This window comes from Larus michahellis, chromosome Z (assembly GCF_964199755.1).
Source record: "Larus michahellis chromosome Z, bLarMic1.1, whole genome shotgun sequence".
In the NCBI taxonomy this organism is placed as follows: domain Eukaryota; kingdom Metazoa; phylum Chordata; class Aves; order Charadriiformes; family Laridae; genus Larus; species Larus michahellis.
This window is the reverse complement of record NC_133930.1, coordinates 22,061,055-22,086,677: the sequence shown is the minus strand read 5'-3', so window position 1 is coordinate 22,086,677 and position 25,623 is coordinate 22,061,055. Positions and strand designations below refer to the sequence as shown.

Sequence of the window (25,623 nt, the reverse complement as noted above, 5' to 3'; positions counted from 1 at the left end):
GAACAATCAAGCACATATGATCATTTTTCTGTAATTCTATGTAATTTTCAAATTACATAGAATTCTATGTAATTCAATTATGTAATTCTATGTCATTTTCAAATATTTTCCATCAAGAAAGCAGTAAGATTTACAATCATAAAAAAAATCCTAAACAGGCTGTTTGCACATGAGAGTTCTCCACAGCTTCAATGTAACTGGAAGAGTAAACTACTAAACTTAACTTTAAGGTATCTGCCACCAAATCCTAGCTGTTTGTGCTCACTAATATTTACAACTGCATTCCTAGTCCCTCCTAAAAATAGTGCAAGTTCCAATGTCTTTCTTTCACTTCTTCAAAGATTAGCCCAAACACTTCTCCATTCGTCTCATATTTGCTCTTAATGGAGAAAAAAGCCCCAAACAACCAAGCACCATCAGCAAAAACCGTTTCACAGTTGCTTCATATGGCAGAACATCTCTTCTACACAAACCCTCCTCCAAGGAGTGCATGAGTCCCATAGAATTTGTCAGTCAACAACCCACACAGAGCTGTTAAAGGCTCTCTAAATTTAATCATTCTTGTAATCCACATCACAAATACCAGACTCAGAGTACTGCCCTGATGAAAAAATAGAAAGGAGAGCACTGAAAAGCAAAACGGGAGTGTGGACTTGCTTGTATGGATTCTTCCAAGCAAGGTGTTCCATGTGTTGGGAATAGCAGAAGAGGTAAAGATGGGAGATTCACTCTTGTTTTTGGAAGCTGGTAGAGGTATACTAACTTTTCACATCAGGTGTCCCACGTACGATACAGTCATAACTATCAGACTAATACAACATCACAACCCATGCATCCATCAGACAAGGCGTCTTCTAATAATTTTTTCTCCATTCTATTTTCTTTAGCACCCATTAAACATCTTTTACGTATACTATCTAAATACTTACCAATATTGATACGTGTAGGAATGTATCTGAGAGAAAATGGCCATGTGAGCCAGCCTCCCTACTGTGAGAAATTAGATTAAGGGCAAAACAGGTGGTAGAAGATGGAATTAGTACATGGGAAAAACGGGAACTGAGAAGGTAGAAAACATGTTGTGCTAATGACTAAGCAATTTACTATGCGAATTCTTGTAACCAATCTGATGTGTGAATGAACTGCATGGACAGCGCGTGGACAGTGTAACGAGCTAATCAGAAAAAAGCGAGTCGTATGTACGGCTACAACACAGGGTATAAAAGATGATTATCTGTGCTTAATAAACAGCTTCTGTTGATTCACATTGGATTGTCTGGAGTCCAGTTATTTCTCCTCAGATACGGAGGAAACTACCAATGCTTTTCCCTTTAGTCCATTATTTTGTTGCTTGTCAGATTCAGACATAATATTTCTCAGGTCTTTAATGTTTCTCAAACTTAAAAAAAAATAATCCCAATATTCTAACAGGCAGTTTCTATTGTGTATTTTAAATATATTTTGCATTCTCTCTCCCATTTTATAACAAGTTGCAGGTTCTTCTTCTCTACAGAGAATGAAATACTCTGTTTCAGCCCTAATTAATCTTCTGCAATTTATTACTCATCCACAAATGTAATCAGCAAATCTTCAGATGCACCCAATAACATCTTTTCTTTTGAGCCAACTCCAGGTCTTTCTTTATATTTTGGCCAATTGCCTTATGCTGCTATCTTTTCCTAATTAGCAATGCCATCATTTTTTACTCAGCTCCTTCTTCATCCTAGTATCCTTTCTTCTCCCCAGTTTAGTTCACCTAGTCGGACTACAGCTACATACCTCCTCGCAGGCTCAAATAAAGAGTCAATGCATTCTTGAACTTCATCCCACAGGATTTCAGAGAAAATGGCTCCAACGGCTCAGCACATTACAGAACAATTCACAATCTCTGCATCCCTACTCCCTGACTTACAAAATGCATCAGAACCCCATTATGCCAGTGTCAGTCCAAGCACTTGCTTTCTTATTCATGCAGACTATCAACTCTTGACTAGAAATTACCTTCTATAACAGTTTAAATTTCACCTAGCAGCTATGAGGTCTTCTATTACGCAAGATTTCAAGACAACATCATCATTTTAGAGTGCTAATGCTTTAAAAATATTAAATAGCGATATTAAGATTTAACCTACTGTGTGAACTTTGACTACAGTAACCTAAGTTAGAAGTTCCAGTCTGCCAGTAATTCTTCAGAAATAAACCTGGATCTCTTTTGAAAAGGCAATATTCAGTAGAAAATATTTAATATTTTAAATATTTTTATATTTAATTTTTAAGTATGTTATAGTAATATAAATATAAAAGGAATAGTCAGTAAATTACAAACTTTTATCTCGGAATGCAAAAGTTTCTAAATTCACAGAAATATCAGCTTCATCATCTGTGGTCTCCTTCAGCATGACAGAAGGCAAGCCACGGAACACGCCTTGAGAAGACACCCTGAGAAAAAGAAGTGCATGGAGCTATTCAGCTGTATGCCAGCTACAGATGAGCAGGGTATTCATCAAGGGGTAAAATGTTACTGCTACTTGTGAATTGTTACTAAAATTAAGCACAGTGGTTGCTATACTCTTCACAGCTTGAGGGTGTGAGGGACAAGTAAGTGGAAAATCTAGTGAATACCACATACATATAATAACTTGCCTGGCCACTGCAGCACCATGGAAATGACAGGAAAAAGATCTCATAATTTGAGACAGGTTGGTTTTAGCAGAGAATTACTTCTTTTTAATCTACACTGTACCAAGAGACGCCTGGTGAAGTGGGACAAATTAAAAAAAAAAAAAACACAAACACAAACCCAACAGATTATGCTGTTAATTTTAGATATGATAATGTGCTTCAGAGATGTGATGTTCTACACAACAACTGAACAGATAGAATTTCTCATTTTTTGTTAACTGGACCAGTACTTAAAATATAATTAAAATTAAGCTGAAAGTACTCCCTTCTAAGAAGCAGGTGCACCATCCCAAAAACAATTAATTGAGTGCTGCAGAGATTAAACTGACATTATTATATTACATTATACATTTAATGCAATACTTCAAACTAAATGTTGAAGAAAGAATAGTCACAAATGCACAGTGCGTTGATGTGAGAAAAAACATTCACATTCCATATTTGGTTGAGAAAAAAATAAAAAACCCTGCAGGGAAAGACTCTTCTAAATCTCAAATGCATATACATTTCTGTTCTCTCCCCCTCCCTCTGAATTGTTTTATTGCCTCAAACAGCAGTTATAAGTGGACTGAACCCCAAATACCAACCATTGTCCAACATTTTAGCTCCCACTGAAAAGTGCTTTTTTAACTTTTCAGTCTCTCTAAATCCATTTCTTTCTAACTATTACTCATTATGAGGAAAATCTCTGTTTTGATCCAAGTCTTTGTACCCTCTTACCTTATTTCCAGTGTATACTTGTTTGGTCTTTCATGACACTTCCTCTACATAGTCTGTCAATACTGCTTTCAAAAAATCTCCACTATAACCTTTCTTGCTACAGTTACATTTTCTCTCCTACCCTACTTCATTGGCTTCCAGCTTTTTCTGTTGCATCAGCATTTTGAACAGCAAGACGAGCTAGAAAGCTCCAGTGCACTACAGGATTTGCAGCAATTGTTCTAACAGCTGCTCTCAGAAATATGTAACTAACAGTTATCTTGCGATACTTACAAGGCTACTGCCTCATGTTACCGTCTGTCCTTGATCCCCTCTTCTCTTTCTGTATTTCACCTCTGGAGACACTGAAATCTTTGCAACACAAACACCCTCCAGACAAATATTTGTAGTAATGCCATAACATAATGCCAATCTCTTTCACTGATTGTTCCCAACACAAATTACTGCTAAGCACTCTCCATAGTTGTTTTGAGTTTACTATCAGGGGTCACCCATCCCATACACAAAACCAAACTCGTCTCTCGTAACAATTTCAAGACTTGCCGCCTCCTGTGCTAAGATCTCTCTCTCTGACACCTCTAAATAGATGCCCTATCTTTATAATAAAATCGGCATGTCTGAAACAGATCTCATTCTCCTTCCTTTCCGCACAATCATGATGAAGAATGTCATCACTCTTGTCCTTTCTTTCTGGTATTGTTTTAGAATTGGAGCTCTCTTGTGTCTATACTTGGAACTTCTCTCCAACAAGAGAGGTAAAATACTTTTCAGTACAACTCTCCTGATTTTCCACACTCCTGAATCTGTCATCCAGGCTCAATTACTATGACATCATTTTCTCTTGACTTGGCATATGCAGTCTACCCCACTCACAAATTTATTATTCTGCTGCAAAGACTGCTTTCCTATTCAAAAACTGCAAGCACTTCAATTCTGTCTTTAGACCTTCCACAGGATCTCTATTTTTCACTTTGGCTACAAGCTACTTCACTTTCAAACTCCTCTGCAGACTGTTCCCTTGTCCTCTGTCTTTCTATAGCCTGAGACAGGTGGACTCCTATCACATACGGGGCTGTATCAATTGACCTAAACTTATTTTCTGCCTCCCTGGGTAGACAGGAGAACTCCACAAATACCCACAAACTAACTTCAGAATCTTGCTTTACCTTCTATTTTGCCATAAAGTATAAAAGAAAAACTTCAGTTAGGCTGCAGGTGGGTTACATTTTTGCTAATGAGGATGACCATTACTCTCTGTATTTATCTAGAGTACCTTTTTTTATACATGAATTTTACACACTTTGGATGAAGACTATACTTCTGCCTCAACGATCAAGCAGCTAGTCAGAGATGCAAGACAATGGTTTGTGGCTCATAAGCATGATAAACTTACAGATAAAGAGAGTAGTATCTGTAAATAAATTTAAGCTACATGGATGGAAGAAATAATGCTGTAATACCCAGGAAGATAACATAAACTAGAGAGATGGCGCTTCCTCTTTGCCCAGAAGTATGGCAAATTTTGAAGTAGTTCTACAGTAGGGTGTTTTCTCACACCCTGTCAATAATTTGAAAAAAACTGTTTATAAACGAACACATTTCACCATGCAAAAATCAAACTTCATTTTTCTCCTAATGTGATTTTATATTCTTCCAGTTTCAGAAAGAGGCGCTTCTTTTAAAGATTTGCTTGGTTGAATATGGGAAAAAGAAAACAGGTCTCTACATATAATGAAACTGCAGTAAGGAGGAAATTAAATATTTGAGATTTCCTGAATTTTTTTAAAGCACCTGAAGGAAGAAAGACACAGTAAGGAGGGCCACCAGAAAAAATGACTAGGAATCATCACTCCTATTGCATTACACTCAACGATGTCAGCATAAGCGTAAAGATGCCTATAATCCACTTAGCTGTCTATATAAATTCACATCTGATCAATATGTAGAAAATACGACCTGATAGCTGCAGTTTTAGCATTAAGTAATGCCTAACAATATTTTAACTAGACTGTTTAATACATCTATTCCACGTAGCCAGCCAGGAAGCCAGTCACTGAAGCCGTACGTGGGACATGCTTGCCAACAGAAGAAAAACAAACATTTTTAAAGAAAAGTGGGTAAAATTTGTTTCATTCACCCACCTGTCTATAAAGAAGGCCTGCATTTGCACTTTACACATCTGAAGAGAACAAAGCATCACATCGAATTTGCCTTTGGCTTCCACCGTGCAACTATCACAGATTACCAATTTCTTCTCTTTTAGCTCACACAATTTATTTCCACTTAATTGCCCATTTACATTTAGGTAGTTGTATTCCTGCTTCACCTTATGCCATACCTTCCTACTATAGAAGATTTCCTACTTGAACTCTGCACCCAGGGTAACAGATCTACAGGCATCCAAGAACATTGGAGGAAAAGAACAGAATCCCTTTCAGCTCAAAAGAGGCCACAGTCTGCAAGTCGATGTATTTTAATCACCAGTTCCTTTGTCTTGATTACTAGAGGTAATGTAGCTTTACCAGCATTTCTGTTACATCCCCTTTTAAAGAGTAGCAACCGAGCTGTTGTTGTGGCTTGGGCTGGGCTGGCCAATAAACAAACAACAGATGCTCTCTTTTAATCTCTCTCTCCTCTCCCAGAAGAGAAGGGAGAGAAAAGAAGGGAGAGAGATTTGCAGGTTGAAAAGAAAATTAAAGCTACTCGAATTATTAATTATAAAAAGAAAAGATAACATAAAAAATATAATTTCAAAAGATAATTTAAAATATCGTAATTTAAAAATATTTTAAAAGATAAAATAATGAAATATATATAATATATATAAAACCAGTATCAAGCACCGGTCCCAGTACTGACCCCTGAGGAACACCACTCGTCACTGGTCGCCACTTGGACATTGAGCTATTGACTGCGATTCCTTGAGTGTGACCATCCAGCCAATTCCTTATCCACTGAGTGGTCCAGCTGTCAAATCCATGTTTCTCCAATTTAGAGAATGGGTGTCATGCAGGACAGTGTCAAATGCTTTGCACAAGCCCAGGCAGATGAGATCAGTTACTTATCCATCAATGCTGTAACGCCGCTGTAGAAGGCCACGAAATTTGTCAGGCATGACTTGCCTTTGTTGAAGCCATCTTGACTGTCACCAATCACCTCCTTATTTTCCATGTCCCTTAGCACAGTTTCCAGGAGGATCTGTTCCGTTAACTTGCTGGGCACAGTGGTCAGACTGACTGGCCTGTAGTTCTCTGAGTCTTCCTTTTTTCCCTTTTTAAAAATGGGGGTTATGTTTCTCCTTTTCCAGTCTGCGGCAACTTCACTGGACTGCCACAACTTCTCAAATATGATGGATAGTGGCTTAGCAACTTCATCTGCCAGTTCCCTCAGCACCCACGGATGTATCTCATCAGGTCCCATGGACTTGCACACCTTCAGGTTCCTCAGATGGTTTCGAACTTGATCTTCTCCTTCTGTTACTTGAGCCGTGTGGCTAGAGCACTTGCTGGTGAAGACTGAGGCAAAGAAGTTATTGAGTACCTCAGCCTTCTCCATATCCTGGGGTAACAACGTTCCCATTTCCTTCCAGAGGGAGCTCACATTTTCCCTAGTCTTCCTTTTATCACTGATATACCTGTAAAAGCTTTTCTTGTTGCCCTTGATATTGCTAGCCAGATTTAACTCTAACTGGGCTTCAGCTTTCTTAACTTGTCCTGGCTGCTCAGACAATTTCTCTGTATTCCTCACAGGCTACCTGTCCTTGCTTCCACCCTCTGCAGGCTTCCTTTTTCTGTTTGAGTTTCTCCAGGAGTTCCTTGTTCATCCATGCAGGTCTCCTGGTGTTTTTGGCTGACTTCCTCTTTGTTGGGATGCATTGCTCCTGAGCTTGGAGGAGGTGATGCTTGAATATTAACTGGCTTTCTTGGGCCCCACTTCCCTCCAGGGCTTTATCCCACGGTACTCTGCCAAGCAGATCCCTGAGAAGGCCAAAGTCTGCTCTCCTGAATTCCAGGGTAGTGAGCTTGCTGCATGCCCGCCTCGCCGCCCTATGATCTTGAACTCCATCACCTCACTGTCGCTGCAGCCAAGGCTGCCCTTAAGCTTCACATTCCCCACCAGCCCTCTCACCTTGTTGATGAGAATAAGGTCCAGCAGGGCAGCTCTTCTCATTGGCTTCTCTATCACTTGGAGAAGGTAGTTATCATCAATGCATTCCAGGAACCTCCTGGATTGCTTATGCCCTACTGTATTCACCCTCCAACAGGTATCGGGGTGGCTGAAAGTCCCCCATGAGGACCAGGACTTGTGAACATGAGGCTGCTCCTACCTGTCTATAGAGGGCCTTATCTGTTTGGTCTTCCTGGCCAGGTGGCCTGTAGCAGACCCCCACTCTAACATCACCTGGCCCTGCCCTCCCTTTAATCCTCACCCATAAGCTCTCAGTCAGCTACCCATCCATCCACAGGCAGAGCTCCATGCATTCCAGCTGGTCATTGACATAAAAGGGTGACACCACCTCCTTATCTCCCTTGCCCGTCTTTCCTAAAGAGCCTGTATCCTTCCATTACAACACTCCAGTCATACGAGCCATGCCACCACATCTCCATGATGCCAATAAGACCATAGCCCTGCAGGCACACGCACATCTCTAACTCCTCTTGTTTATTCCCCATGCTATGTGCGTTTGTATAGAGGTATTTAAGTTTGGCCCACGGTGAAGCCGACTTACTGGCTGGAGTGGCTGGAATTCCCTTGTGCTGCACTCCAGGTGCTCTTCTGCTGACCAGCAACCCTTCTTCAGACTGTGGGCACCTGTTGCTGGCACTGGCATCAAACTGGTAGGAATGGGATGGATTGAGGTTCCCCCTCCCTGGTAACTTTAGTTTAAAGCCCTCTTCTCAAGCTCGGCAAGCCTCTGAACAAAGATGCTCTTTCCCTTCTCTGACAGGTGGATCCTCCAGTGCCCACTAGACCTTGTTTCTCAAAGCAAGTCTCTTGGTCTAAGTAGCCAAACCCCTGGCTGTGGTACCAGTCCTGTAACCATTTATTGACATGACAAATTCAACCGGCCCCATCAACCCCTCCGCTTCCCAGGAGAGCTCATCCTTTAGATATGGACATCCAGCACAACAGCATCTCCGACATCTTCATCTTCCTTAAGGAGTACAAGATGAGTGTTTGCTGCTCCTCTGTCCCTCCCCTAGAATTACACTGGTTGTGATACAGTGACTCCCTCCCATGGAAAACTAAGAATACTCATCGCTATGCAATCATGTGATTAAACTCAGTGCATAGTCTTTTTTGGGTAATGAGATAGTAATTCCTATTAAAAGCCCTGATGTCTTATGTACTTTAATAATTTACAGAAATGCATTTGTAAGATATTTTGATGACTACTATTCATACAAAAGGTTACTGTACATAAGCTTATTACAAGCTTAGAGACATACAGAGTCACAATTTGTAAAAAACAGATAGACAGCCAGTGCACAGCTGTCACTCTCCTTCTTTGGTAGGCGTGACTGTAACTGACCACAAGGTGCTTGGGTGACCCATGTTTGTTCCTTCCTTCAACTGTCTGCTCATCAGGTCCCTCAATGTGATTGAAGCAAACCAAATATACAACAACTAGGTGGCAACTATGGCACTTACACAACTAGCTCATTTCTTGCTGGTTTTCTGGTACATTGAGACTATTTTGGTAGGCTGTTGTGGTTTGGCATCCAAGGCTTCTAACTCTGCTTTGGAATAGCCACCTTTCCCCACAGGGGAAGATGTGAACAACCAAAGGCCATGGAAGAGACTAGGTCAGAGTTATGGACTGTACTGCACTGTCTTGTTGTACATTGGAACAGCAGAAACTAGACAGTTAATGACTCTTCTTTGAGAATCTGTCTATATTCCTGTTTCAGAGGACAGAGTGAGAGAGTTAATCAGACTTGGGAATGCTGTGGCTGTCACAAAGTCTAAAAATTAATATGATGTCCAAAGAGAGTGGGCCTTCACACCTCCTTCCCCCTCTCAGAGGAAATTTGTGGCCTGGCATGGACGGGGAGCTCCTCATAAGCATTAACCCTACCATCATACAGGATCTGTGCAGACAATACAGACCTTCGTTCAGCTGAAGGTAAGTCATATATTAGCAGAGATTCCACTGACATAAACTTTCTATAAAGTCTGTTAAAATCCTCAATTTGGCAATCTTCTCTTCTGGTGACAGGGTTAAATGGCTTCTCCCAGAACTGGAAAAGTGTTTAATATCCCTGCCAAAATCCTGTGATCATAATAACAAATCACACGAAACTTATTTCAGCAAATATTACTACTTCTTTTTGATATAAGAGATCCATGTTCTGTTCTAACACAGAATAAAAATCAGAACCTCGTAGGTAATCCTATAAAAACCCCGAAAATTAAGCTACACAAGAAAGGATGTGTTCCTGTGACAAGCCTCCTACGTTCCCCCACCCAGAGTCAGCCACCTCCCACCCCACTTTTAGCTCAAAGGTTCCACCTTCTTCCTTTGTCCCAGCTCTATAGCTCATGGGACCTCCTGCTCAACTTTTTCGATTGTGTTGAGTTAAACTGGGGCAGCAACAGGTCTCATGAGTGCTGCTGCCAGCTTGAGAGAGAGAAGGTAAAAAAAGAACAAGATCTCTCCCTTTCAGCAACAACAAACTTAATTGAACCAACTGAGCCAACCTCACTTCACCTTCAGGTTCACAACGGATCCTGGCTCCAGTTTTCTGGACTTAATCCCATACTATTACATATCTAGGTCAGAACCAGAAGCTGCCCATTTTCCAGCTCTGACTCAGAAACTGCTTACACAGCATGTCTTTTTGATCCAAGATGACAGAAATTTCACAAAAACAGCTGATTTCATAAACTACCTGTCATTTTCCCACTTAATTTTTTCAAGAACAACCTAGAAAATTCTGGTGCACCACACTGAAGCAATGCCAGGATTTGTTTATGGATACTGTATTCTTGGTTCTCAAAAGAGGAACAGATTTATTTTTTTTAAATGAGCAAATATCCATATAAAATTTTCAGCTTCGTTTTAATAATATGGACAACTGTTTCTACTTGTACTGTCTCTATAGCTGAAGAAATTCTTACAACGATACAAAACTACTACACTGAGTAAAAAAAAATTTCCCTGACAGATAATAACAACAATTTATTTCTAAAACTACTCTTTTGATTATTTTATAAACATTATACTAGGTTTAATTTAGAATTTTGTATTGTGTGATAAGACAACAGTGCCAGTTCTAAATGCTATTACAAATATAAGCTGAGAAAAACAATACCAGTACTTTGCATGTCTCCACTGGTTATTTACAGATAGGTAAAAATGAACAGTGCAGCCCTTGATTCTTTAGAATTACTAGAATTACACCATAGTGAGCCTGAATTAGCACTTCAACTAGCATTTCAAGTTAGAAGAACCACTGAAAGTAGCAGACCTGCCCTGTTCTCATCCCTCGGCGCTTTTTGCTTCCTTACACAGTTTATGCCATAAACCAGACCAGGTAACTACTCTTGCTGAAAAACGGAAGTGCACTAGGTCAGACAGATGGCAGACCCAGCACAAGGCTGCACAAACACTTGTAGTGAGAAAGAGGGAGAGGCCAATGTTAGAAAGTAAACATGAGCAGCCAGATGTAGAAGAGGACACCTCTGCCTTTTTTTGACACAAATACTAGCTTCTACTAACCCTCAGATCAGAGATTTACTTTATCATGGAAATAAACCAGGATGATAACTTTACTATAGACAGGTAGTTTTGCAGAAAATGGAACCATGAACAGATTATTTTTTGGCAATTTTAGAGTCCAGAGTTTCCAGCATATTGCTTAGATCAAGTATTTACAGTTTGTGTTTTTAAATCAGTTTAAACACCAATTCATGCCACATGCATTAAATTAAATAGACATTTACACACAGAACTCTCCCAGTAGGTATTTCGCAAGAATTGCAAAAAAAGGTGAAATTCTGAAGTACAAGTACGTAACATCCGATGGCTAAACAGATACTGAAACAGTATTTGTGGCATCTCCTGCTAATAACCAGCTCTGAGGCTTCTATCTTGCTCCACCTGAACCTTTCACAGTTCTTGTACAGTATGAAGCTCTTCTTCACTAGGCTTTTTTTTTTTTTCATTTCTTTCAACACAAAATGAATGCTTGTTGATAGGGGAACAAGAAACGTTCCTAGATGTGAACAAATTGAGCTAACACTGAACTTGCTGTGCCCTAGCTCCATGCTGGTCTGAAAAAGTAGTTGCAAGGATCACCTTGAGTAAGGGCACAGAACCACCAATGAGACAATACCTGATGCAAGACAATCTAAAGTAAAGTAGCGATCCAGGGACAAAGCAGACAGAACCACAGCACAACACCCTCACAAGAACTACCAAAAACGTGGCTTATCTTAAACAACTATCCTTGAAGTTCTTTTAAAATTGCACATTTATTCCACACACATTGCTACTGTAAGCTGTGCCTTCTAAATGTTTTTCCATTTCTTTTTAAAAAAAAAAATATCTTTTGTGATCTGTTTGGTGATGGGAGCTAAACAAGTGTTCCTTTAGTACCCTGTTTCTGGATGCATCTGCTTGAGATAACTGCCTGCAATCTTACTGCAAGCCACAGATTTTGCCACTCTGCATGACTGAGAACTTTATTTCCCCCTTGCTCAATTCTTAATCACCCAGTCTGCATTACAGGAGCAGAAGCAGCCAGCAGGCTACAAAAGGAAGTCTTCTCTGAATGCCAATTTATTGTACTGATGATGTTCAATGACGAAGACATTCAGTTCCTCTATTATGCTCCATACATTCAGAGAAACAATACCAACAGTCCAGCTCACTTAAGTTTAACAATGCAGTTTTTAATTTCATTATCATCCTATGTGATTAACCTTTATACTAATCAAACATGAACTATGCTCCTGAGTGAATTCCTCCCCTGCTTCAGGCAGAACCCCACCTTGGCTGCTATCAGCCTTTGGAGTGGTGCATCCTGATCCAGATGGCAAAATATGATAAATAATACTTCTAACCTAAAGGGGTTGGGAGATGCATTTAGCTTTCTACACAACAATATATGAAAGAGCAACTGAGCTCAATTAATTTCTCTTAATTTCTTCACTACACAGTATAACTTCCTGTTACAGTTGTAAATTTGAGCATTCTTGACCATACCAACGAGTCACTGATATACACTAAGCAAAAACAAAAAGAGAAAAAACTTGAATACCATTTATGGATCAAGGTGAAAAAGGAGTGGGCAGAACCGTGAGGCTGGGAAACACTGGTTGCATCCTGCTATTCTAAGCTGCCTTGTTAGATCATCTTAATTTAAGATTCCTCAGTAGAAACAAAACAATTATTCCAGAGCACTAGAAGAAAAGCTTCAATTTATGTCCTGGACCTTTCTGCCGCCTTCTTACAAAGGAGCAAACATATGACTGGTGGCAATACGTAGCTATTATTGAGGGTGTGGGAAGTCTTAGTTGCTTAAGAAACTATGGTGTTTGGAAATTCTGCATTATAGGAAGTTCTGCTGTAAGACTGAAATAAAACTCAAGCCAATGTAGACAGGCTACTACATGCAGAAGCACATATGTGCCAAACGGGCCTTTTCTTCCAATATGCTTCCAAAGAACACCCCTGTACAAACACTGTAACAGGCAAGCAATGAACCTTTACATAGTTGCACTCACCCATTCTCTCTATCAACTGCAAGAACATTTTTGGCCGAGGTGAAGCCACTCTCACTGAGATCCATTTTCACTTTCTTTCTGGACATCAGTGACTGGATGTGACCCTCTTTCGAGGACACTAGTTCTGCTAGATTAAAGTCTGCTGTGGCTAGGATCTTCAGAGTGCTCCCCAGGCTTTGCAGTGGACATCCCGCTGCATATGCTATATATCTTTCCATTCTACTTTTCTGGTTACAGTTTTGTGGACCAACTTTTCCTCACCCTTGAGTTCAATATCCCTTCTACAGGTACACAGCACCAATGAATTCAGGTACTTCATGAGTTCCAAAGCTTGTGACTTTTTCAACTCCCACAGCGCTGACCACTGCCTGCAGAAATATGCCAGAATCCACCCTTTCTTTGACCTCTCCTCATCAGAAACAAATTTCACACTGACTGCAGTTCCCCTTAATGGTGCCTCCTTATCATCTAGACAGAGGAGGCTAGTCAACTTATTCCTCACTTCAAGAATGAAATGATAACATGTTGCGTTTCATATGCACATGGCCATAAACAAGGGACACCTGGAAATTAAGATCTTAACCTCCCTATTTCATCACTTCCATTCCCTCAACCTGTCACAGTCATTTTTAGGTGTTCATCCTTTCTGTGCAACTCCTGTACCCAGAGGCAGAGCATGAAACAGATTCTTCCCTCTCCTCAAAGCAAAGCAATTCTTATCTTTGCAAATCTGACCTTAAAACGATCAAGCCTCTTACAGAAACTTTCTTTGGTATTTCAAAGATCTATAAAAACCACAAAAAACTTATTGTACAAAGCAGAAAAAACTAATTCCTTACCACCTCCTCTATTCTTCAGGAGAAACTGCAAAGGTTACAGTGGCCCACAGGGTAGCATGCCAACCTTCCTCAGTTCCTTTTATTTAACCTCTCTTTTACTCTGGTTTCTCAACTGCACTTTTTTGTTCAGCTCTTTATCCTTCTATTCTATCTTCTCTGTTAAAATACTAATGTGTACCCACCACTTTTATTTAAATGCTCTCATTTTCTTTCTAGTCTTATTTTACAGTAATAAACAGTTTCTAAAAACATACATATACCAAATAAGGTACCAGCAAAAGTGGACGTCGAAAATTTTCACATGACAATCACAATTAACAAAGCAGTATTTATAATCTTGTTAGCCCACTGATATAAATAATGAGCTGAAATTAATTATACAGACTTGTTAGAAAAATGTTTCCTGACCAGCTACAGAAACACTTCAAGTCTCTTCTATGTTAAATCTGTTCTTTAGTTTGCCAATACAATTTCAAACCCTAAAGTTTTATACAAAGTAGCTGATTCATTCTTCTTATACATCTTAATGTTTGATTTTCTTCCTCCTCTGGAATCAGAAAAATAAGTTGAATTCTCCTTGTATTTCAGGATAATGAAACTGAAAGCGAGAGAATTCAGCCATAAAGTAGGTATGAAGACATGCCGACAATCCTGATTGATAATGATCATGTTTGCAACACAGTCATAGCTCTAGTGATCACGTGGGATGAAATACAGGGGCAAGATGACTGACACTTTTATAGGAAAGCAACAAAGTTCTATTTTTGGGACAACTTGTCCTCCATCTGCCACTGTGAACCCACAACAGGCTCACCTGTGCTAACTTAAAATAGAATGATGTAGTGGTGAGTCAAATCACTTTTTAATATACAGGTAGGAAAACAAAGTGCAAGCAACTTCACCAAGGCAGCACAGGTACCCCACGCTTACTTTAACTCACAGAAAAGATAGGCTTAATGAAACGTGTTTGTAACAATCACCAAAAGGGCTGTTATTCTGAACCCTCCCGGTGGCAGCTCTTTAAATCAGCATGATTAATAACATCAGCTAAGATTTTTCCACCTATTAAAAACATGTATCTACCCAGTACTGTACTGTTTCTTTCCCCATACACAGTAGAAGAAAGCTATTCACACAAGGAAATTAATTTATTTTTATTTTTATTTTTTTACTATCTGATTTTTTGGCCATCAAACAGACCTCAAAAAAAGACCCCAAACCATCATCTCCCCCCACACCTGCACTGAAAGAATCAAAACAGGTTCTCAAACCAAACCCATAATAATTAAAAGTAACAAATGTACAGCATATAAAACTCAATACTAGCCGGCAAAATTCAACAAGATCAGCATCCCAGTTTAATATACATACACACACTGAAGACCAAATCTGGCCATAGCAACAGATAACATGCAAGTTATTGCCTGTCCAAATGACTACTTATTGCTATTCCTGGTTTTCAAGTCAGCGAGATTAACATACCATGCCTGTTGCCAGTTCACTTCTGGCAGCTGAAGGAAAAACATATCACTACACCCAAAACAAACACTAGTTTTCAAATATTAATGCTTTTATAATCTGCAGTGAAGCTCTTCACAGTGCAATAATGTATCACTCAGACTGAAAAGCTATTTTGTCATTTCAGAATTACTGTCCTAGAAGCTGCCAGTCTGCAATACAAGTTTTATTTCTGTACAAACACACATACACACAAATATTTTAGAGCTAGGTTTCTCTGTTACGAAATCTCACCCGAAAGGAATATTCAGCGAGCTGACAGTATGAACTGTTTCCGAAACAACACTGCCACCATCTGGACTAACCTTTAACTGGCGGCTACTACTGGATGCGGGAGGATACATCGGAATAACAACTCCCTATGTGAAAAAAAACCAAACCACACTTTCTCAATACACTTATTTCCATATCCAAAATAATTAAGTCTTCGTATTCACTAGTCAAAATTCAAATTCTGTGTTTCCTTAGTATCTTTACATTAGACATATAAACCTAAAATGAGTTTATTAGCATTCCACCAACACTTGAAAAGCTAGCTTGCAAAACTTTTTTTAATGTTCAGCAATATTCTGTACAATTATTTCCAGCACTTGATAATCAGTTTATGAATGCTTCATACAATCAGAATCAGTTTCTGCCTCTTCCTCAGACTTCATTTCTGTTAGTGAGAAAAGTAAAATTCAGAGTCAAAAGAAAACCATAGCTCTAACCTCAGAAGATACGCTTTGGAGAGAAGATGTTCCTTCCAACTCTGTCCTACTCACTATGAAGCATTACAGGAATGTTCCAGTCTAGTCTTCAATATAAAATTTTATTTTATAGCAAATTTTGAAAAGTAGAAATTCTACTTTACACTTCTGATGCACAGGAAGGCAACAGGCCACTCTAAAACAGAAAACAAGTAGCAACAAAAACAATCACAGAGGATTCCTTTAATTTCAACAGAATCATAAATTTTTCTAACTTTCATAAAAAAATTTATATATTTCTACTGAGGTCTGGATTCAATAAGATTCGGGACATCCTACATGTTTCACGCAATTGAGTACTTACTGTATTTTCCCTGTACAGATTCTTTTTTATTTGCACATTTCTGGTTTGTTGAGGAAAGAATTCACAAAATACAGGCCTTTTATGCAAACATGAGCAGGCATTTCACATGAACAAAATGTTTCCCACAGAAGTCAGTGCTTACGCTCAATTATTAGCAACAGAATTTACAACTGAAACGTGGTAATGCTACTTTTGTTTCCGATGGTATTTATAAGAGTACTGAGAAACATGTTTAGCTTGCCAGTTTCCTTCTTAAAATTCATATTGTCACAGGCTCTGTCCACATATGTCCCTCATGCAGAGTTTATGTAACATATAAAAACCTATCCTATACAGAATGCTTCAGGCTTTTTCCAGCTGCTCCTGGTAAGCTGCAGCTCCAAATCAAGTTAAACCTGAGTCTGCTCTTTCCCCAAAGGGAACCTTAAAACTTGAGCTATGCTTTTAGCACCAATATCCAATCTTTAAAAGAAACTACCCTCTTGTTGCTGACCTACTGTTCTTACAAAAACTTGCATATTCTGGTATTTCACCGAGTGCTCATTTTAACTTTTAATCATTATAACAGATGAGAGTACAAATGAAGATATCGAAAAAGTTTAAATATAAGCTGCTCATTAATCAGTCTTTAGAAAAGATGAAAAACATATGCTAGACCTTAAATATTTAGTGTCTCTTATCTTCCTGCATTTTTTAATAAATTGGTTATTAAGAGTCTTTATAAATTATTTTCAATGGACTCAGCTATTTCCTGTAAGATATATCTGGCTTTAACAAATATATAAACTGTATGAGGAATTTGTTTTGTAATTAAAAAAATATGAACATTTTAAGCATCACTCCATGTTCTGCAGCAAGAACAATTCATCATGTAGCAAAGCTGTGGCAATGCCCTGACAATATGTTACACAATAAGAAAAATAAATGCATTACATTGATAAATCTAGTCTGTTTAGTGAAATATTTGTCTGAGATAATGAAATGAGTCATCAGTCACCACTAGCCAACTGTCTATTCCCATCTTCTATCACACACAGTTTCAGGACTGGCAACTGAAGAGTCATCTCAGAGTTAATGAGTTATGCTGGATGTTCCTCTCATGACAAGCATAGTACAGCTGTACTATTTAATCACTGTCATCACTTTAAGGTAATCTTGTAAAAATATACCATTTGCAAAATGTCATTAAATACAAATCATCTTTTCTTCCAAATGATCCTACCTTACCATAGAGCTGAAGGTTTGACTTGACTTTGAAGATGATAGTATCTTCCCACTTGAAAATAGAAGTCCCTGATAAACATTAAACAATGAACCTTCAGCCCCACCATGTCTGAAGTTCCCTGTTTTCAGAAAATTAACTACTCTGATTCTGAATTATTATTATATTCCTGTGGGCAGACAGTTTCTTTTTCAGGGTCTTTCCTCTCAAATTTTTCTTAACTGCTTTTCTATTTCTAGCAATTACATTTTTCACTGAATCTACTTACTTCTTATTCTTAGTCTAGGGACTTCCAATGTTCACTTTCTCTCTTTCAAGAGAATTAACGCAACCAGACTTAAACAGCTGAGTTTTAAATTTTTCTTCCCTTCCTTGACAAACTGCCAATCCTTTCTATATTTACCCAGGAGAACTATGATACTTTTGCAAGCTCGTATCTTTTTGCCATTATTCATTAGACCTTTTTAAAATAAGGCAAAACACCTTTTATGTTTTGCAGCACCTTTGCACAATTGATACTGCTGCTTAAATCTCCACAACGATCCCCTACATCACAATGGAATACATTCAAGTTGCTAGCTCTTCTTCTAATAACCCAATTATTCAGAGACAGTCAAAATCAGCAATGCAAGATAACTGCCCTGTGACTACAAACATGTAAAGGTGGTCTCAAGGTACAGTTGCTACATCTTGAGTTTGACCTGGGCATCCCAGAGTTTAGGATATCTGTGAGACCTATGTTTACAGTAGAGACCTGAGTCAAAGCAACTGTGATTTTGTAGTGAATCCCATGCTGCTTCTATTTACCACATGCTGATTTGGATCTCAAAGTAGTTTCTGTGTGCACAACTTGCTTTTTTTTAAGGAGAAATCCTCACTTACAAAACATTTCAAAAATTAACAGGATATTAAGTGCCAAGGCAACATGAAAGCCATACCTACAGCACTTACCAAACAATTTTTACCTTTTTGAGATCTTCAAATTACATGTATTGTAGACGTTCAGTCCTGGGAAATAGACTAAATTTAATCTGAAGTAAACTCTCTGAATCACATACATTGGAAATGTGAGGAAAATTAACAACAACCACTTGGATCCACTGATCTGCTCCTACTACTCCAGACAAGGCCCCAGGGTCCAAGAGTGTCTTGGACTCTGGATTGACTGTAGGGGAGAGCAATTCACAACTGAAAGACAGTAAACATGAATTCTTTGCATCATAGGCTCCATGTATCTCTACTCTAAACCCGTGCAAAAGACCAGGGCAAGCCAAGAGAAAGTTGTCAGTCAGCTTTTACTTGAAGAGGAGAAGACATAAATACTACCTACGCCATTCATTCTCACCTCTACCTGAAGGTGGGATCTCTCTACTGGCCCAAAACAAGGGCCAGCCTGGTCCTGATAGAGCTACCATATCCAAGACATGAAGGAGAAAGCAGCAGTTGTCTGTTCTGCACTCTCTTTCTCCAAGAGCTTATTTGCTGGAGTACAGTACAAAGGGATAAAGCACGTCAGGCCCGGCACTGTGCTAGAGCTACTCAGTCCTCCCCAGATCCGTAGGGTAGCAAAGCATGCTGCAGACACACTGCAGTGACCCTGCAGTAGAATCTGTATAGAACAGATGAGTGTCTCTACAAGGGCTCCTCAACAATTCATTTTCTTTCCAGTGTTGTTCCCATCCTGCGCTGGTCTCTATATGGCTAGGATATGAACTATATATGCTGCAGATTTTCCTCATGTACAACAAATAATGCTCTCCAATACTTAAAAAGAGAGCATTCCTTCCTCAGCACTTTTAAATTCCTAGTTTCTTTAAAAACTGAGCTTCAGAAATTTTCTGCATGTGTACATTTTAGTTTCTATAAACTAAAATAAATTTCCTTCCCAATCCCATATCTTTAAACTTCTTCACAAGTTTTAAAAGCCTGCAAGTCTTGGTGTGACCCTCTTGTACACAACCGTGACCAGGACAGGATGCTCTCCAAAAATGTTGTGAGAGCCAGTTAGTTACCACCACCCATAGCAGTGGGTGCAACCACCTGTGTTCACTTCCCCAGCAACAGAATTAACTGACTTATCCTCAGCCACAAGGTAATACAAACCTGTGGGAGGACTGACATACTTTCCTGCTCTGGAATAGATCAAACCTAGTTATCTTTTCTCTGCTGACACCACAAGGACTGCCATCCACAAAAGTAAAAGCACAAATTACAGTGGAAATGAGTCACCAGTGCGTGGGGAAATTTAACAGACACAGAAGCTCCTACATTCAAGTAATCCAAAATAACAAGGGACTGCCGCAAGAGGCTGGCTACGTTCAGGGAAGACTGTACTTAAAATAATAATAATAATAAACACTCATGAGGAAGTCTGTTTTGCAAGGAAAGTGGGTAACGGTCTGTAAGTTGGAAATGGAGGGAGAAAATGGGTATCCAAATTAAGATAATACTGAAATTAAATTTGTAACAGTACCAATATGATAGATGCTGTACTACAGAAAATGTCAGTTGCGTAGAGACATGTTCTCAGACACCTTTAACCACCAAATTATACGCTTTTTGTTTAGAAATACGCATGATTTATCCCAGTTGATACCTCTGTTGAATCGTATGACAGTTCATCTGCCATAAGATGCTCACAGCTACTCCCAGTTTCCTCCTGCGCAGTTTGACCTGCAAATGTAATAAAAATACTTTCTTGTTCTTCATTCAAATCACTAATAAAAACTTCAAGTAGTTCTGAACTTCGACAGCCAGCTGGTGGATCCCTCTAGATACTTCCCTCCAGCTGAGAGGGTAACATTTCTGACTATTCGAAGAACAGTTTCCAAACCTGCCATGCACCCACACAGCAAATTCATAACCCACAGGTCTTAAATTTTGCACAAAAAAATGTCTAAAATACATCGAAGTATTGTCCACTCAGAAAACAATTTTCAGAAGAACCTATCTTGTCAAACTAACAATTTCACACCAGTTTTCACTCACTACGTTTTGAATATACTTATAAGTTACTACTTGTTCCTCTATTTTTTCAGCACCCGAGCCAGTTAACCTAACTCATGGCCATGTTTTGTCTTTGAGGTCACTTAAAACTCATGATTTAGCCAGGTTAATTTACTGCTATACCTCTTAACCTTCATCCACGTTAGGGTAATTTTGTACTTGTGCCTTTAACAGTTGGAGAAGGTACAGGCACGAATTGTCCCACATACCTTTTCATTTATTCTTCTTAGACATTCACAAGATCTCTCCTATCTGTTTTCTGAATTTATTGAAGGCTGTTCTCCTGAAGTAAGATATTTTCATTCTACTTACTTCCTTCCCTTCTTAATGTTACATCTCATGGTCAAGCATGTCTCATTGTAACAGTGAGTTCCATCAATTAATATAACACAGAATAAAACGATCCATTTTTTCTTTGTGTAGGGAAGTCTTGCTTACTTCTCTAAGAACACTTTCATTCTGCTGATGCCACGACGTTAGGTTTTAAGCCAGAGTTAGTGCAGTGTCAAATACATGTAAGTAAATTAAACAGAAAACAGAATTTTCAAAAGCAGTATTTTCACACAGAATTCTAATAGTAGTATTTTTCATATGCACTCTCCTGTTGTCTAGTTACATAAAAAAGGACAATAAGGGAGAATTAACTGACTGTGAATGAACATATTTGTGGAAGATGTGGTATTACCATTGAGCATCTCAAATTTCAGTTTGTAAAGCTAAATTATAACAACCCTTCCCTTACTTTCATTCCAAAGATAGAAGAGAAGCTTGGGAAGAGTGAATAAAACATTAGCCCTCTGCCAGATTTTTTTTCTTATTCTGCTTTTTAATATTTTTTTTAAATACACAATTTTTCCCAGAGGAATTAAAAAGCTTAATAGCAAATTATTAGAAGGCAGACGAAAACTGAGGTGAATATGGTTAGGAAATGTTAGAGATTCTGTAAAAGTTCTAGCTTTTCACTTTGTTTCAAGACATCTTGTAGAACCCTGTGCTATCTACTAGGTCATCCTCGTCATTCCCACTTCTATGCCAGTTCTGGCTTGCAATTTATTCTTCATCACGTAATTTTAATCCATTTTTCTATTTCAAGTTTTCTACAGGAAGATCAAATAAATGATAATGAAAAGTCAGCAGCAGAGAGAAAGAAAATACAGGGAAGAGAAGATCTCTCCCTTTTGGTGGCAGTAAAATATTGCATCAGTGCAAGTTGGTGGTGCAGAATTTTCAATGTATCAAGACAAAGAAAGTAAAACAAGTGGAAGACTAAGAGAGGAAAATACAGTAATAGTGGAGTACTGACAACTCAGTAGACCTGCACTGTGTCATCTCTATCACTAAAATCGGCTCAGTGTGCCAGAGCCTTAAGGTTTACAGAAGTGCTGTTCTTACTGACTTCAGCCAGAGTTGCAACTGCAGATCACTTAACAGCTAGCCCTCCCTGCTCAAAGCAAAATCAGTGCAACTTCACCTCTGAAGTTATACTCTTATACACTATTCCTACAGTTCATCTGAAGAAAAACTAGGAAACATAAAGGCTACCACTATATGTTCTTAGATACAACTATTTCAATTTATTACTAACTTTAAAAGCCTCTTATACTGTGCTCCTGCTGAGTTCAATAGCACCTCCCCTGCCCTCTTGCTAGCACTACAATTACTGTATAATTAAATTCTAAATACAGAGATCAGCCTTAAAGTTTCAGCAGAGAGCTTTCACTGAGAAAGACATGCCAGCATAAATTCAAATACCGAGAAAAAGACTGCCAGTTTTTCTGATAAAACAAGTCATTTTTACTGGTAAATAAGGACTGACGCTGCAGCAATGACACACAAGAAATTTGACTGGAGATTTTACTGCTTCCTGTATACTAAAAGACACAGCTTTTTGTACACCCTGTTGTATACCCACCAGGGAGCAGAGCAAAAGCTGAAAGGAAGATGCAGAAAGCCTGGAAGTGCTACACTGTCATATTAACCCAGAGGAAAAATACACTGCTGACAAAAGGGTGTTCACACCTTCTTCCCAAACACTTGACTGAGCAGACCTGCTTTAAGTCACTGGCAGTTGATCATGAAGTTGCACAGCAAAACAGGTCAAGGGGAACTGCCCTGAAGGCAAAATAACTCCAGAAGACATTACATGTTTCTGAAGGGAAGGTGTGCGCCCCTTCCCTCCCTTCCTTTTAGGAAGGGTATTGACTTAAGCGACTGCACAGCCTCAGACTTTCTGTTTCTTCTTGTACTCTGAAGAAATGGTACTCTGAAGAACATCAATCAGAACGTCTCCACAGCCTGGGGGTGCTCTAGTTGATGCGGTCATACAAAACATGTGGAGTACAGCAAGCAGGCAAACACGCCTGTGCAGGGAGATGAAAGAAGACTGTAAAATATTATAGCATGTCAACCTAGATGCCTTCAGGGAAGCTGCCTTCAAAAAATTATACACAGCTGTGCAGCATAAGCATAGCATCTGTAGAGAATGATGTGAGGACATGCTATAAGAGCACCCAGGCTCCTGGAACACAGGCAGAAACCTACAAAACGGCTTTTTCCTTAGGTGTGCAGTAAACATACGTACGGGAATTTGTTTAAAAACATATGCAGAAGTGCTCGGAATTACCAAGAAAAGTCAATTTATTTATTGCTGCCTAACTACCCACCACAGGGTGACAGCTACACTTTAAAACCTTTTGATGACCGGCCTGAGGTCTTTTCTTCCATTAGAGCATCTGCCTAAGGAGAATCTGAGCGTGCTTTTCGAAGGCAGCCGCCCAGAACGGGCCCACCCTCCATCCCCTCTGTCCCCGCAGCAGCTGCGCCCTTTCCTTCGCCGAGAAGCCGCTCTTTTTTCGCAAAGGGGCAGCTGCAGGAGTAGCGGCCGAACCGCCCCGGCTGCCTGCAGGCAGCGCCAACGCGGTCACCGACCACGCTGGGAGCTCGGCGACTTCAGCCCCCGGCCCCGCCAGGCCGCCCCTCGCCCCTCCGGGGCGGGCGGCCCCCCGTGCCTACCTGCGCGGGTCTCATGCTTGGGCACCCGGTAGTACTTGTTGCCGAACTGGTCGGTGCCCACCAGCTCCTTCTCGGGCCCCAGGAGCCGCAGGCGCAAGGCGCGCAGCGCCTGCCAGGGCCGGCCCATGGCGGTAACGCAGGGCCACCGCCAAGGTCGCCGTCGACTGACTGAGAGACAGAGAGACAGAGAGACAGAGAGACAGAGAGACAGAGAGACAGAGAGACAGAGAGACAGAGAGACAGAGAGACAGAGAGACAGAGAGACAGACGCCCGACGCCCCCCGCCTGCCCGACCCCGCTCCGCCCCGCCACCGGGGCGGGCATGCCAGCAACGCCGCTCGCTATTGGTGGAGGCTGTCCTGAGCCGAGCCAATCCCGGCCTCTCCTGGCCCAAGATGGCGGAGCGGTGTGGAGCGGCTCGGCGGTCGCGCCATGCTGGGGTTCATTTCGGCTCGTCAGGCCGGGCTCGACGATCCAGTGCGGCTGCGCCGGGCCGAGTCCACGCGGAGGTACCAGGGACCGGTGGGGAGCTGGGGCCGGGCCGGACCGGGGCGGGGCTCCGGGGGACAGGCCCCGGAACGGCCGCGCCTGGTTCCCTCCTGCTGGGGAGCCCACGCCTGACCCGAGCGGGGCCTGAGGCCGCTCCAAACGAGAGAGCGGAGCGCTGCCCGGCCGCTGCTCCCGGAGGAGCCGGGAGTGGTGGGCCCGGCCTGGGCGCCCCGGTGGAGGCTCCCGCCTGTCTGGGAGCTCCCGTGGTGGGGTTTGTGTACGCGTGCGGACGGGCACCCCTGGGGTGCGCGGCGTAGCGGTGTTTTGGGGGCTGAGCGGGCACAGGGGAATAAACTTCCCTCCGTCTCAACGGTGTCAGTAATTTGCATGCGGCTGCGTTCCGCTTTGCGAAGAAATGAGATTTATGCGATGCTTCTGTGCCTGCATCTCTTCGTCCTCCCTCTTCCCAAACCTGGCCTGCTTGCAGAAGAATTGGTCGTGGCGGCTTTGCTGGGTTCCCAACAGCTTTTGTGGAAAGTGGTGACTGCATAGAGAGGCTTATTAATGTTCCTGATGAAGGTCATCATTTCATAATACATGTTCGTTATCAGATAATCGGGTTTGTAGCTGTATTTAAAGATAAATCGAATAAAGCCACCCTCAGCTCAGTTGCGCACACAACTCCATCAGCAGGAAGGATTTGTGATGGTGACTTAACAGCTTTTGGGGCTGTATCATTGTGAAGAGTCTGTTTAAAACTGAAATGAATTTTGGTGATTCAGGCAGCTCCTTCCTGTGTGCATTTTGACAACACGATCACATCCGTTCTGTGCCCTCAGCACTCCTGTAGCATTCAGTGTTAAGAATGGAAGCATAGTGGGCAGGATTTACGTTGCTACTTAGACAGCTGTCTACCTAACATTTCCCTTAATAAACATTTTAATTTTTACTTTAATAGGAAGTAATCTATAGTCTTCTGTAGATTGTTTTTATAACTACATTTTAAAGTCATATGTTTTAAAACATTTCCTTTGGGGGATTTATTGCTTCGCTAATATTCAATCTTGAGCTCAAAAGTTTTAAACTAGGTATCTTGTATGCATCAAAATTGTTATTCTGTGTGAATTCTTGCATAATTTTATTTCACATCTTTTAAAAGAGCTTAAATGACTTGCTTCTTTTGAAGCACGCCTACAGACAGCGTCTGCCTATAACAGCCTAAGCTTCTCACATCAAGGTTTTTGCCACTCAAGCTGAAGATACGTAGGTGCACACTGCGTTACAGCCTCTCAGTTATCTACTTAGTTACAGTGGTTTTTACAAAGTAGTGCTGTAGGAAGCTCTGATCAT

At 40.5% G+C, this 25,623-nt stretch overlaps 2 protein-coding genes across 14 annotated transcripts in view; one reads left to right on the top strand and one right to left on the bottom strand.

Annotated features, from left to right (window-relative positions):
- NDUFAF2 (NADH:ubiquinone oxidoreductase complex assembly factor 2) overlaps nt 1-24,123 on the bottom strand; it is a 69,393-nt gene extending 45,270 nt beyond the window's left edge. Inside the window, exons 1-2 of one of the 2 annotated variants that reach the window (XM_074569058.1) lie at nt 24,051-24,123; nt 23,785-23,985 (exon numbers count right to left, since the gene is read on the bottom strand). In XM_074569058.1, coding sequence (XP_074425159.1) covers nt 23,785-23,985; nt 24,051-24,108 — 259 coding nt within the window. In that variant the 5' untranslated portion in view covers nt 24,109-24,123. Of the gene's footprint in view, nt 1-23,784 lie in introns of both variants that reach the window. The other variant, XM_074569057.1, reaches the window with a different exon arrangement.
- A 44-nt stretch (nt 24,124-24,167) lies between these two features.
- Nucleotides 24,168-25,623, top strand: part of ERCC8 (ERCC excision repair 8, CSA ubiquitin ligase complex subunit) — a 30,751-nt gene continuing 29,295 nt past the window's right edge. For 7 of the 12 annotated variants that reach the window (XR_012584838.1, XM_074569050.1, XM_074569048.1 and 4 more), the window contains exon 1: nt 24,168-24,293. Coding sequence is in view for 9 of the 12 variants with exons in the window: in XM_074569050.1 (XP_074425151.1) it covers nt 24,217-24,293 (77 nt within the window). In the remaining 3 variants the exon portion in view is untranslated. Of the gene's footprint in view, nt 24,294-24,322; nt 24,853-25,623 lie in introns of those variants that run through there. The other 5 variants (XM_074569054.1, XM_074569052.1, XM_074569049.1 and 2 more) reach the window with 3 other exon arrangements.